Raw genomic sequence first — 12,644 nt, 5'->3', positions numbered from 1 at the left:
TGTGTGTGTGTGTGTGTGTGTGTGTGTGTGTGTGTGTTATGGTCCCTATCAGAATTAAATCAAAATTTTAATTTTAGCTATTTTTAACCCTTTCCCGGTCGACCTTGAATCCCTACTCTTAAGTTGAATCATACGTCTTATTAGAGCTATAGTCTGTTTTCTAAATAGAGGGCCGGAAAAATGGTAGAAGGGGGCGCTTATCTACACTACCACAACTAAAATTTCACTAATACAGCCGTACAACGGACTTTGATTGGCTCTATCCCCATTTGACTCACATCTAGACTCACCGATACTCTGAGCCGGGAAAGGGTTAAAGTATTTTGACAAGTGAAAAGAATAAGGCAAAAGTTGACTTCTATCTTCATGGAGGTCAATGAATCTTTGTAACACTTTCTCTTTAGGCGATTAGCAAAATCGTCAAATTATTTTCAAAAATGGTAGTCATTTAAAATTTTTAAAGAACAAAAAAGCTATTCCGGCGGTTATTTCGTTGAATAACTTTCGAAGGACAGAAATAAACTAATTTATATTAAATTTACGTAAATGGTGATAAAATAATCTTTAAAATACTTAAATTTTTATTTGACAATAATTTGGATGTCGAATAGTTCATTTTTAAGCATATAAATGTCAACTAACGAATCCAGATATCAGAGTCAATCGTCTTTCAGATTTATTTCTACATATGTGATCTTAATTCATGAAACAAATTAATAAAAAAATAAAATTCTTTCTTCTAAAGTAGATTTTATCAAGTCTTAAAAAATTATTTTTCCATAATTTCGTTAAAAAAAGTCGTAGTGAATATAAAATAGATAAAGCTTTTGCGATAAATTATTCGGAAGTGGAGACCACCTTGTCTCCAGCCATAAAATTAGGATGATTAAAATATTTTTGAACATTCACTCATTTCTAACTTTCCGCTTTAGAAATTAATTATATTCAAAATGACGAAAAAATTATTGATTTCGATTGGATTTTGAAAAGTTTTCATCACATCTCCACATTTTGAAGTCCTAGGAAATCATACCCGGGGAAAAAATGAATTTGCCTAATCATATATATTTATGTATAATTATATATTGAATAAATAGAATTATATATAATTATATATGATTATATCTAAATTTTTATATAAAATATATATAATCATATATAGACTAATATATTGTATGTATATTTTATATAAGTCTATATATGATCAGATCTGAGTTATCTAGGTCTATATATGATTATATATAATCTATATATAATTAGATCTGATTAGACCTGAGTTACCTAGGGCTATATATGATTATTAGGGCCAGGAATTTCGCAGTTGTTTAAATGAGCATTCATATGTTTAACCTCAAATTTGAATAAAGAAAAAACGCCAACTTCCTGGCCCTAATGATTATATATAAATCTATATATAATTAGATCTGATTAGACCTGAGTTATCTAGGGCTATATATAATTATATATAAATCTATATATGTTTCGATCTGATTAGACCTGAGTTATCTAGGGCTATATATGATTATATATAAATCTATATATAATTATATCTGACTAGATCTAATTGATATAGGACCATGTATATAATTAAACGTAAAGCTATGTACATAATTATATCTAATCAAATGTAAATTATAAATTTACATTTATTAATATATAATAATATATAATTAGATCCAACATTTTTTAATGATTATAAAAATCATCTTTATAAATTATTTTCATTAATTATATTACATTATAATAACGTTTATTGTAACATACCGAATTCTATCACAGCTCATAATTATCTTTTAAATTTTTCAATATTCTAAACGTTAATTTATTTAGTGATTTGAATCATTATCATGTGTTACAGTTATGTATCCCAGTTGTCGGGTTATAAAAAATATCAAAAGAAAATTGCTATTTTTGCTTTTGATTTTAAATAAATATTTGTTAACTGTTAACAAATATTTATTAACATTTAATAAATAATTTATTAACTGGTAATAAATATATATTAAATCCCATGATGTTAAAAAATCACTTATTAACAGTTAATAAAGCTCATTAAATATAAACAAATCCTTCTATCAATATTAGTGTAACTATACGGAAATCATATATAATTGTGCATCCTATCTAATTGTTAATTACTATCAAATAATATATGATCAATTTATCAGATAAAGCATAGACTTACTACTATTAATTTTATATTTAAGCTTTACTATAATAAAACAATTGTTATATTCATTTCTTTTTCTATGGAACCCAATCATTGGCATTGCTGTAGGGTTCAATGTACTGTTAAATAAATAAATAAATAAATAATTATATATGAATCATATACCTAAAATATGATGATTTCCACTTTTAAACAATTACTAAAATTTCTTATCGTAATTCATTATCAAAATTCGTGTAATAATTTTATCAATTTATTATTAGATTTGTCTTTGAAAATTTTGGGAAAATTTTTTAATCTCATATTAACAGAAAAAAAAATTAACTTGCATCAAGTAAATAATTTTGAAAAACTTCGTCTTCTTAATTTGAGTAGAAAAATTCTTAAACTAAAAAGTTTTTCTTGGTTAAAGTAAATTTCACTTGATTCAAGAATTTTTCGTCTTGATTGAAGAAAATGAAACTCTTTAAAATTATTCTTGGTTCAAAAATTTTTCTCTTGATTCAAGTTAATTTTTTTTTAGTGTTGGTAATATATTACAAATCTTTGTACTTACTACTTCTGCATAATATGAATTATAATTTAAAAGTTCTCGAACAAGAGTTTGCAATTTTGATGGTAGCATCGCTTTGTATTCATTAGTCTGTAAGATGTGAGCTTGTTGAGCAACTAACAATTCAGCTCGTCGTCCATCCCATGTATTGTTTTTATTTCTAAAAATAAAATAAAATTAAGAATTGTTCCTAAAATTTTTTTATTATACTTACTTATCTACACTACCTCTTTACGATGTTTCCTGTAATTTTATCACTTTTCCAGTTTGCGACAACCACAGCACTTCGGTTGAAATTTCTGACAAATGCATCGTAAAGTTGAGCTACATCAGAAAAAGATAATTGTTCAAAAAATACAATAATTCTTCGGACATAAAGTCCTAATACTGAATTCCTGCAAAGTAAATGAGAAGAGAGGGAATGATCCATTGATGATTTCATGAATCTAGTTAAAACATCAAATAGTTCTGACAGTCCTTCAATTCCAGTGTTACACATGTGTGAACATTCTGATTCTAATTCTTTAGCAAAACATTGAAGAATATGATTTGGTGAATGAAGTTCAGTCAACAGTGTATCCATTTCCATGTCTGGTGTCTAATATAAATAAAAAAAGCATGATTTAATATAAAGATATTACAACTGAGACTAAAATATTTTACTCCAAAGACAAACCTGAATCAATTTTAAAATGATGACACAAAAGTCACGACGTTCGCGAATAGCTAAAAATCAGATTGTTAATACATTAATTATTCAATAAACATAATTTTAAAAGTCAAATGGATCTTATGGGAAAAAATCAAATATTTTTCTACAAAATAAATACAAAGTACTTACTTTTGATGTTTGTAGAACAATAACATTTTATTAACAGAATTACAGCTATTTTATAGGGTGTCAAAGTATCCTTTGGAGATTTACTGATATGTTCTTCAACATTTGAAAGTTCTTTATACATTTTTGCTTGTACTAACTTACATTAATAACAATAAAAATGTTGAGAAATGCCGACTATGTTACCCGCTAACCTAGATGGTAAACACTATACTTTTTTGATTTTTAAGCAGTCAGCTGACACCAACAAAGCTCAGTCTAAATCTTTCAGTTATTTTACATGTGTCCGATATGGTTACTGAGGCAGCAAACAGCTAAAGCAGCAAAAAGAGAAATACCAGCGCACTCTGTCTCTCGATAGCATCAAATAGTTGATGAGCGGCAAGTTTTTAAAAATAAAAATTGAAGATTATTTCGGGTAGGTGTCGTTTACGCATATCTCGATGATACATATGTATCAATTACCCAAATCCCGATGATACATATCCCAATTATTCAAATTTCGATTACACATATACCCAATGATACATATGTGCGATGATACATATCCCGATGATACATATCATAAAACAAAACAAAATCGCTGATAAAAAAATAGGTGGCGTCTTTTTTTACCGGGGATTATACAGTCGACGCTCTCTGTATTGGACCTCTCTGTATTTGACCGCTCTCTGTATTTGACCACATTCTTCCTCTGTATTTGACGATTTTACACAGCTCTTATGGACAAGGACGAGTCAAATACAGAGAATGGTCCTCTACAGGTGAGTCAAATACAGAGAGCGTTGACTGTAATTATAAAGACGCCACCTATTTTTTTTATTAGCGATTTTGTTTTGTTTTATGATATGTATTATCGGGATATGTATCATTGCACATATGTATCATTGGGTATATGTATAATCGAAATTTGAATAACTGGGATATGTATCATCGGGATATGCGTAAACGAAGTAAACGACACCTACCCATTATTTCCAGACAAAAAATATTTGTAATGAAACTAAAAATAATAATAAAAATAATATAATATTGCAGAGAAGAGCTTATGTATTAGGAGCTATCACTGAAAAAAAATTATAACAAGCTGTTAGCACTTATCTTTATTATTACTGGATAGCAAATATAAAATTTCCTCGTTATTTTATGTGTATAACTTTATTTAATAGCGAAATGCATATAAATAATTTAAATGTATCAAATTTCTACTTCGAATGTTTCCTTAATAACAAACAGAAAAACAACCTATGAAACTTTATAATGATTTTACTTATTAAAAGAAATTACTCGAAAGATATGTAACAGAAAATGCAGCTATCTACAGAAACAGTGAACAAAGCGAACTGTAAATAAATAAAAATTCGGTATATTTTGATTCATGTAAGATTACGAAAATTAATTATTCACCATCGATTCAATGACAATAGTAAAAAAAAAAACATAGAAATTATTGCATTAACTTAAAAATCCGAAATGAATAAATGAAATGTAGCATGATTATTAAAAATTACATTCATAATTTTGATAATATATTATTTCTCAGAAATAGTCGATGTATAAAAATTTATAAACTATCGATAATCATAGCAAACAACAATTATTGAAGATTTCCGCACTAAAATTTTTAATACTCAATAAAACAGTGGGAATTTTTCAGTAACCATAATTATTATAATTACTTTTCAGCCACCTAATAATAATGTATTTTTTTTAAAAGAGTGTAATCAAATCAAACTACCCAGTGAACACATGACTTTAATATGACGTCATTTATAAGTCATAGGAATGTCACAATATTTTACGTAAATATGACGTACAATTGACCTGTCTTGTGATCCAATTATGATGTAAAAATATATGATATAATTTTGACATCGTACTGATGTAAGTTTCTTACTTCTCTATGATATCACGGAAATGACTTAGATATTACGTACAATTGACATAATATATAAACTACAATATTACGTTACAAAAGTTATGAGCGATTTAGTAATTACTTTAATACTATTTTACATTAACTTTTTCTGTCACTCTTTTTTTTCAAAACGCGTTTCTCGAAACGAGTTTTTTCTCAAAACTGTGTGCAGCTTAGCTCAAAAGAGTTTTTAAACCAATCATCTTTGCGATATGGCTTTATAATTTTCTCTTTTATACAATTATCTTGAATATGAACCCTCAATCGAAAGCGATATTTTTGATTTTTAAACAACTATTTTTTTAATAAACTTAATCTGCAGAAAAGTGACAAAAATCTCGGCTTAAGCTTTCACAACCACTCTAAAAATGCAAATTTTTAGTTTTTTGTTGGAATTGAGGTTCATATGGAAGAGCGCACAACATATAAATGAAGCAATTTTCTCATGCCATTGATTTCAAATAAAAATTGTGTCTTCCATACTGCACACAGATCTGCTAGGAGTCGGATAACAACCTACGATGTGTGATCAGCCGATATCTCCGCTATTTGTTAACTTATATTGTTGTTTAATACGAAAAAATACTCATAAATATATTTATATAAATAAAGTAATAGATTTCAATAAATAATATTAATTTCTCTTACACCTTAAAAAATTAATGAAAATCAGCATAGAAAAGGGCCTTCTACACGTATTTCCCTTTAAAGATACATCTTCTGTAAATAATTAAAAATTTTATATTACTGGTCGAGTGTCATCGACTTTTATCTTATGAAAAAATTTTGATAAATTCAAGAAATGTCAGTCACTGTATCTTGGAAATGGGACACCTGCAGACTAGGTAGGATCTCCTGAATTATCTTTTTTCAATCATTTAAAAGCATTTTCCTTTTAGTTTTTTTTTATATTTTTGTGACTAAATGGCGAGTTTAAGATAGTTGTCGTGGTTACCCGAGAAAAATGTTTCTATATAATTATATATATAATTGTATATAATCATATATGATTATAGTATGGAAATCACCATATATAATTATATACAATTATATATAGATCGTACATAATTATATATGGAATTGTATATGAGGTTATATATAATCATATATAATTCAGCATATGACTATATATGGAGCTGGGTCACCCGAGGAAGTGAACACATGACTTCAATATGACGTCATTTATAAGTCATAGGAATGTCACAATATTTTACGTAAATATGACGTAAAATTGACCTGTCTTAATGATCAATTATGATGTAAAATATATGATATATTTTGACATCATACTGATGTAAGTTTATTACTTCTCTATGATGTAACGGAAATGACTTAGATATTCCGTACAACTGACATAATATATAAACTACAATATTACGTAATAATGCCATCATTGTATGTCATAACGACGTAAGTTTAACATCATGCGTTTACATCAGTGACAAGTCACGGCTGTACGTAATCTTGACGTAAGTTTAATATCATGCGTTTACATCAGTGACAAGTCACGGTTGTACGTAATCTTGACGTAAGATTAATATCATGTGTTTACATCAGTGACAAGTCACGGTCTTACGTAATACCGATACCATCTGTGAGTCATTATTTAACATCAATAATTTGTCACAATTGTACATAATACTGACGTAATTTGAAAGTCATTTTCTAAATCAGTGACAAACGATTATTTTCCATAATATTGATAAAATTTGGGAATGTATTTTTTAATATTATCGATTGATCAAAATTTATCAAATATAAAACTTCTTTTTAACAAGATGTCTAATTTACAATTAATCGCTAAATATTAGTGAAAATTGGTTTAAAAATTTAGTAAGAATCAGGAAGAGGTAAAGCAGCTGATTTAAGCTGGTACCTTGCAAATTTAGAGTCCGCTCTTAATAACAAAAATTTATAATTTATAATATTAATGAATATATCTAACATATTAGCAAATAACATACAAAATATTTTTCATTTACGTTTTTAAGAAAAAACATACAAATTAAATACATGTGGGATATAAACTTTTTGTATCTTTGCTTGTATGTTTCCATACACTGCAGAAAAAAATCTTGACTCAAAGGTAAATTTCTTTGGACCAAGAATATATTAGAGATGACTAAAAATTTCGTGAATGAAGTCAAAATTTCTTGACACTAAAACACTTCTTGCTCCAATATAACTTCGGCCTCCGTCAAAATTTTCTTGGTGCAAGAAGTACTTTTTTCGGTGTATATGTTTCTCACTTATATTTTTTCCATGAATTTAGGTACTTTTATCCATTGTAAAAATATTTTCGACTTCATTCAGTATAAATGATTTGGTGTGAAACTGATAACAAAATACCGAGTTCAATTTATGTGGCATGAACTCTAAATTTTTAAACCGTCAAGCAGTAAACATATAATTTCTTATGATTTCGCGTCAAGAAATTAAATGTCAGTCATTTAAATATTGCACTATTACTTGAAAAATAATTTTCTGACATTAGTGCTGCTACTTATGAAACATTGTATTTGAAATAATTCAAACAGTTCCATGATTGTTATTGACAGAGACTAATAGTATTTTACACAGTAAAAATTTTGCGTCATTGCGTCAAAAACTTTAGTGTTAAAAATTTTTGTGTTAAATATTTAACTTTTTAAGTGTAAATTTAACATTTATTGTGTTAAATCAACATAAAAAATGTTAAATATTTAACATAAAACTTTTAACACAAAATTTTTGACACAATGACACTAAAATTTTTACTGTTACATCAAGATTTCATAATGTTGTTGGTATGTTAAATTAAAAGAAATTCAAATTTCGAAAAAATTGAAATTAAAAAGAAATATAGATTAAAAAAATGGTATACTTAAAAGAGTTGAAATTAAAAAAAAAAATCTAAATTTTGTAAATTGAAATTTTGAAGAAGAAAAAGCAAAATGAAAAATACTAGAATTTTCGGAAAAAATTAAATAAAAAAATTCGAGTCTTGAGAAATCAATAAGTATTAAAAATATTCAAATGACACGGATACATCGTTTACTCTGAAAAAATTTCACTTTGTGAAAGTTCTCTGTGTCCGCTTTTAGACGAAAATTTTTGAAAGTGTAGATTCAGTCAATTCTTATGAAAATTTATAAATTGTCTATTAATTACCACAAGTTTCACTAGAGAGCCTTTTATAAGAGTTTTTACAAAGTTTTATAGAACTTTATAAAATTTCATGAGTTTAATGAAATTTTATGAAATTGTATAAATTATTAGACTTGAATTTTTATACAATTCCAGCTCTTAAAATCCATTTAATCTCAGAAAAAATTATGAAATAAGCATTTTTTCGTTATGTAAAGGCTTATCACATAAGTTATTAACTTCGTGACATGAACCGTTACTTGGATAAGTGAGCAGCGTTCCAGACTCCGATACGTGAGGACCCAAGTTCGAGCCCAGCATATTTCAGGATTTTTTCATCAAGTATCAACATATAACTAGTGTTTTAAACTTTGTAATAAGTCCACAACACTATAATTAATTTCAAAAATTGCCATCTTTTTATTTTTGAGAAATTTTTTTTAAATATTTTTGTGAGGTATAATTTTTACATCACTTACATCACTTTTACGTCATAATGAGATCATTATCATGATATAGACATCACAGGTATGTCATATTGACGTCATAAATGTCATTGAGATATAATACTGACGTCATGACTACGTCATATTTTTACGTCAGAATCTTACGTCAAGAAGTGTGAAATAATGAGTCACATATGACTCATTCGTGACTTGTATCTTACGTAAATCCTGACATAGCCCAATGTCATTTTGACGTCACATTGACGTAAACGTGTTTTACTGGGTATACAACCATGCAGGATTATATGAGTGCTCCATATAAAATTATATATAAGTATATAGAGTTATATATAATCATGGTTGCGATGATTATATGGAATTGTATATGAGATTATATATAATCTATATATATAAAAAATAGAATTGCTGTGCGTTAGTCTCGCTTCACTATAAACTTCAAAACGCTTGCTTTGGACCGATTTTCAAAATTTTTTTTGTTTTGTTGCTGCTATAAGTTCAGGAAATGGTTTTAGAAAAATAAAAAATTTTTGAAAAACCCGAAAAAGTTTCAGCTAAAAAAATCAAAAATTGTTAATTTTTATATCTGAATGCACTATTGTTACGCTTGAGCCTCCAAGGTTGCAAGAGTGTACCCTCAAGAATATTCAATATGTAGAAAGATACGTATAAGTATACTGCAGAGTTATATCATTTTACCTACATTCAGTTTGTAGAGAACATAATCACAAATCTCAAGAAGAAGAAACTTTCAAGAAAAAATGTTAGTCATTACTTTTTGTTTTGTTTGTGTTCATTTTCATATTGTTTAGAAATCTATCTATCTATCTATATATATAAAAAGGAATAGCTACTTGCGTTGAGTCTCGCTAAAACTCAAAAACGACTGGACCGATCCTCAACAATTTTCTTTTTGTTTTGTTCACTACACGCAAAAAAAAAAGTGGGGCTGCACACATGATTTTCATAGACTGCCACATGATTTTCCTGTGGCAGTCACATGCATTTTCCTGTAGCGTATATTCCTTAATGGCTACCACATGATTTTCATGTGGTTGGCCTCGGCTATGATTTTCATAGTGGCTGCTACAAGATTTTCCTGTGGTAGCCACTATGATTTTTCATGTGGTTGCCACATGATTTTATCATGTGATAGCAACACTTGATTTATCATGTGGCAGAGCAATACTATAATAATGGTTAAAACAACTTAGCCAATAATAGTATAGCATGATGATAACAAATAATAATAATCGATATTATTAAAGAGAATAAAAGAGAAAAAGATTTGTGGCCAGTAAATTTTTGTGATTAAAATGAGGTTTTATGAAGTTAAATTTGGTATCATTAGAAAGGTCTTAATCTGGGTTATGCCTATTCCCAAGAGTTTCATTATCATTCTCACTAATAAGTCCAATTTTATTATGCATAATAATTAAAGGCGGCATGCGAAAATGCTCTATCTCTAGATACATAATTAAGAAATAATCTTTGCATCTGGTGAAATATTGCCATTTTTTAGGAAGATATAAGCTTTCATCCTGACATTACACTCATCAAAGGAGACCTTTCATTTGAGTACCCACATCAACTTTCATATATTTGCTATTATTGGCTATATATATGGCCTATATATGAAGAAATATATCAAAATACATGTGGGTACTTGGGGTCAAATGAAAGCTCTTGACTGAGTGTGGCGTCGGAAAGAGCTTACATTCTTTAAAAATATCAATAATTGAGAAATGACCTCGTATCTCGTGAACTATTGACATTTTTAACGATATAAGTTCATCTCGATGTTATACTCATCGAGACCTTTCATTGAGCACCCACATCAATTTTTCATATATTTATATATATTATATATAATATATATAAAAATATATCAAAATGCATGTGGGTACTCAAATGAAAGCTCTTGATGAGTGTAACATCGGGAAGAGTTTATATCTTTAAAAATATCATTAGTTGACAAGATAGCAATGTCAGTACTTAATTATTGACATTTTAAAGATATAAACTCTCCCGATGTTACACTCATCAAAAGCTTTCATTTTAGTACCACATGCATTTTGATATATTTTTCATATACATGTATATAAAATATATATAAATATATGAAAAAATTGATGTGATACTCAAATGAATGTCTCGATGAGTGTAATGTCGGGACTGAGCTTATATCTTTAATAATAGCAATAGTTCTCCGGATACAAGGTAATTTCTTAATTACGTATCTAGAGATAGAGCATTTTCGAATGCAGCCTGATTCTTATCATAGTAAATTGACTATTAGTGAGAATGATATGAAACCTTGATAAGGCTAACTCGAGTCAAGGCTGTTCTAATGAGTTTACCAATTTAACCATAAGAACCCATTTTATCATAAAAACTGCTACTGGCCACAAAAGAAATTTTCTTATTCTCTTAATAATATAGATTATTATTATTATCATGATCATTATTATTTTTGTTGTTTTAACTGGTATTATGTATTGCCTGCCACATGAAAATCATGTTGCATATGGCAGCCACATGAAAATCATATGGCAGCCACATGAAAAATCATGTGACTGCCACAGGAAAATCATGTGGCAGTCATATGAAAAAAATGATGTGGCTGCCACAGGAAAATCATGTAGCAATCACATGAAAATCATGTGGCGGCCCCATGGAAAAAATCATGTGGCTGCCACAGAAATGTATCATGTGGCAGCCCCAATTTTGTTGTGTGTATAGTTCAGGGATGTTTTCGAAAGAATAAAATTTTTTGAAAACCCCAAAAGTTCAGCTAAGGAAATCAACAGATCTAAAAATTGAGTTTCGTTTAATAACTTGACAATATTCTAATCGTACTTCATGCAGCCAGTATTTATTCTTTATCGAAGTAGATGAGAGTTTAAAGATTGATAATCGCTGTTCGAAAGGTGTAATAAAATATATTGTAGGTGATACGAAGTTCACCGGGTCAGCTAGTCATATATAATTATATATGACTATATATGAGCCTATATACAACCATGCAGGATTATATATAGTTCCATATACAATTATATATAAGTATATAGAATTATATATAATCATACATGATTATATATGGAATTGTATATGAGGGTTATATATAATCATATATAATTATATATGACTATATATGGAGCAATACACAGCCATGCAAGATTTTATATAGTCCCATATATAGTCATATATAAGGCTCTATATAATTATATATGCTTATATATAATTAACAGACAAAAATTTTTTTTTTGAAAAAAAATTTTTTTTTTGGTAATCACAAAAAGTGTAAAATGATGTTTATAATTACGTTTGAATAATTCTGAAATACAAAATTTGTCACATTTCCTATGAGATGTTTTGGTCTGCTCTGCTACTACCTAATAGTAAAATCATTATTTATTTTATTATTTAAATAAGTGTTATATTATAATGAAATTCGGTAAAATAAATAAATTATGAATAATGACTATTCAAATATATATTAAAATCAATTTTTATATTCCATTTATGATAAACTCATATGATACATTATGTAGATCATAGAATCATTATCATCT

General features: G+C 27.7%; 1 protein-coding gene across 1 annotated transcript; it reads right to left on the bottom strand.

The window, feature by feature from the left end:
• Nucleotides 1–2,678: 2,678 nt before the first annotated feature.
• On the bottom strand, nucleotides 2,679–3,829 carry LOC123267919 (anaphase-promoting complex subunit 5-like). The gene is made up of 4 exons (XM_044732806.1): nucleotides 3,565–3,829; nucleotides 3,400–3,449; nucleotides 2,951–3,321; nucleotides 2,679–2,883 (listed from the first exon to the last, which is right to left on the bottom strand). Exons 1-4 carry the CDS (start codon nucleotides 3,683–3,685, stop codon nucleotides 2,679–2,681), a joined length of 747 nt encoding a protein of 248 aa, XP_044588741.1. The 5' UTR covers nucleotides 3,686–3,829.
• Between the last annotated feature and the right edge of the window lie 8,815 nt (nucleotides 3,830–12,644).

The sequence above is a fragment of the Cotesia glomerata genome, linkage group LG6 (genome assembly GCF_020080835.1).
Source record: "Cotesia glomerata isolate CgM1 linkage group LG6, MPM_Cglom_v2.3, whole genome shotgun sequence".
NCBI lineage: Eukaryota > Metazoa > Arthropoda > Insecta > Hymenoptera > Braconidae > Cotesia > Cotesia glomerata.
This window is presented reverse-complemented; position numbering and strand designations above follow the sequence as displayed.

Coding starts and splice junctions, on each gene's coding strand:
- LOC123267919 (XM_044732806.1), bottom strand. CDS start 3,685: ATGTATAAAGAACTTTCAAATGTTGAAGAACATATCAGTAAATCTCCA. Junction 3,450..3,564: donor TTGTTCTACAAACATCAAAA/GTAAGTACTTTG, acceptor TCTGATTTTTAG/CTATTCGCGAACGTCGTGAC. Junction 3,322..3,399: donor TCATTTTAAAATTGATTCAG/GTTTGTCTTTGG, acceptor TATTTATATTAG/ACACCAGACATGGAAATGGA.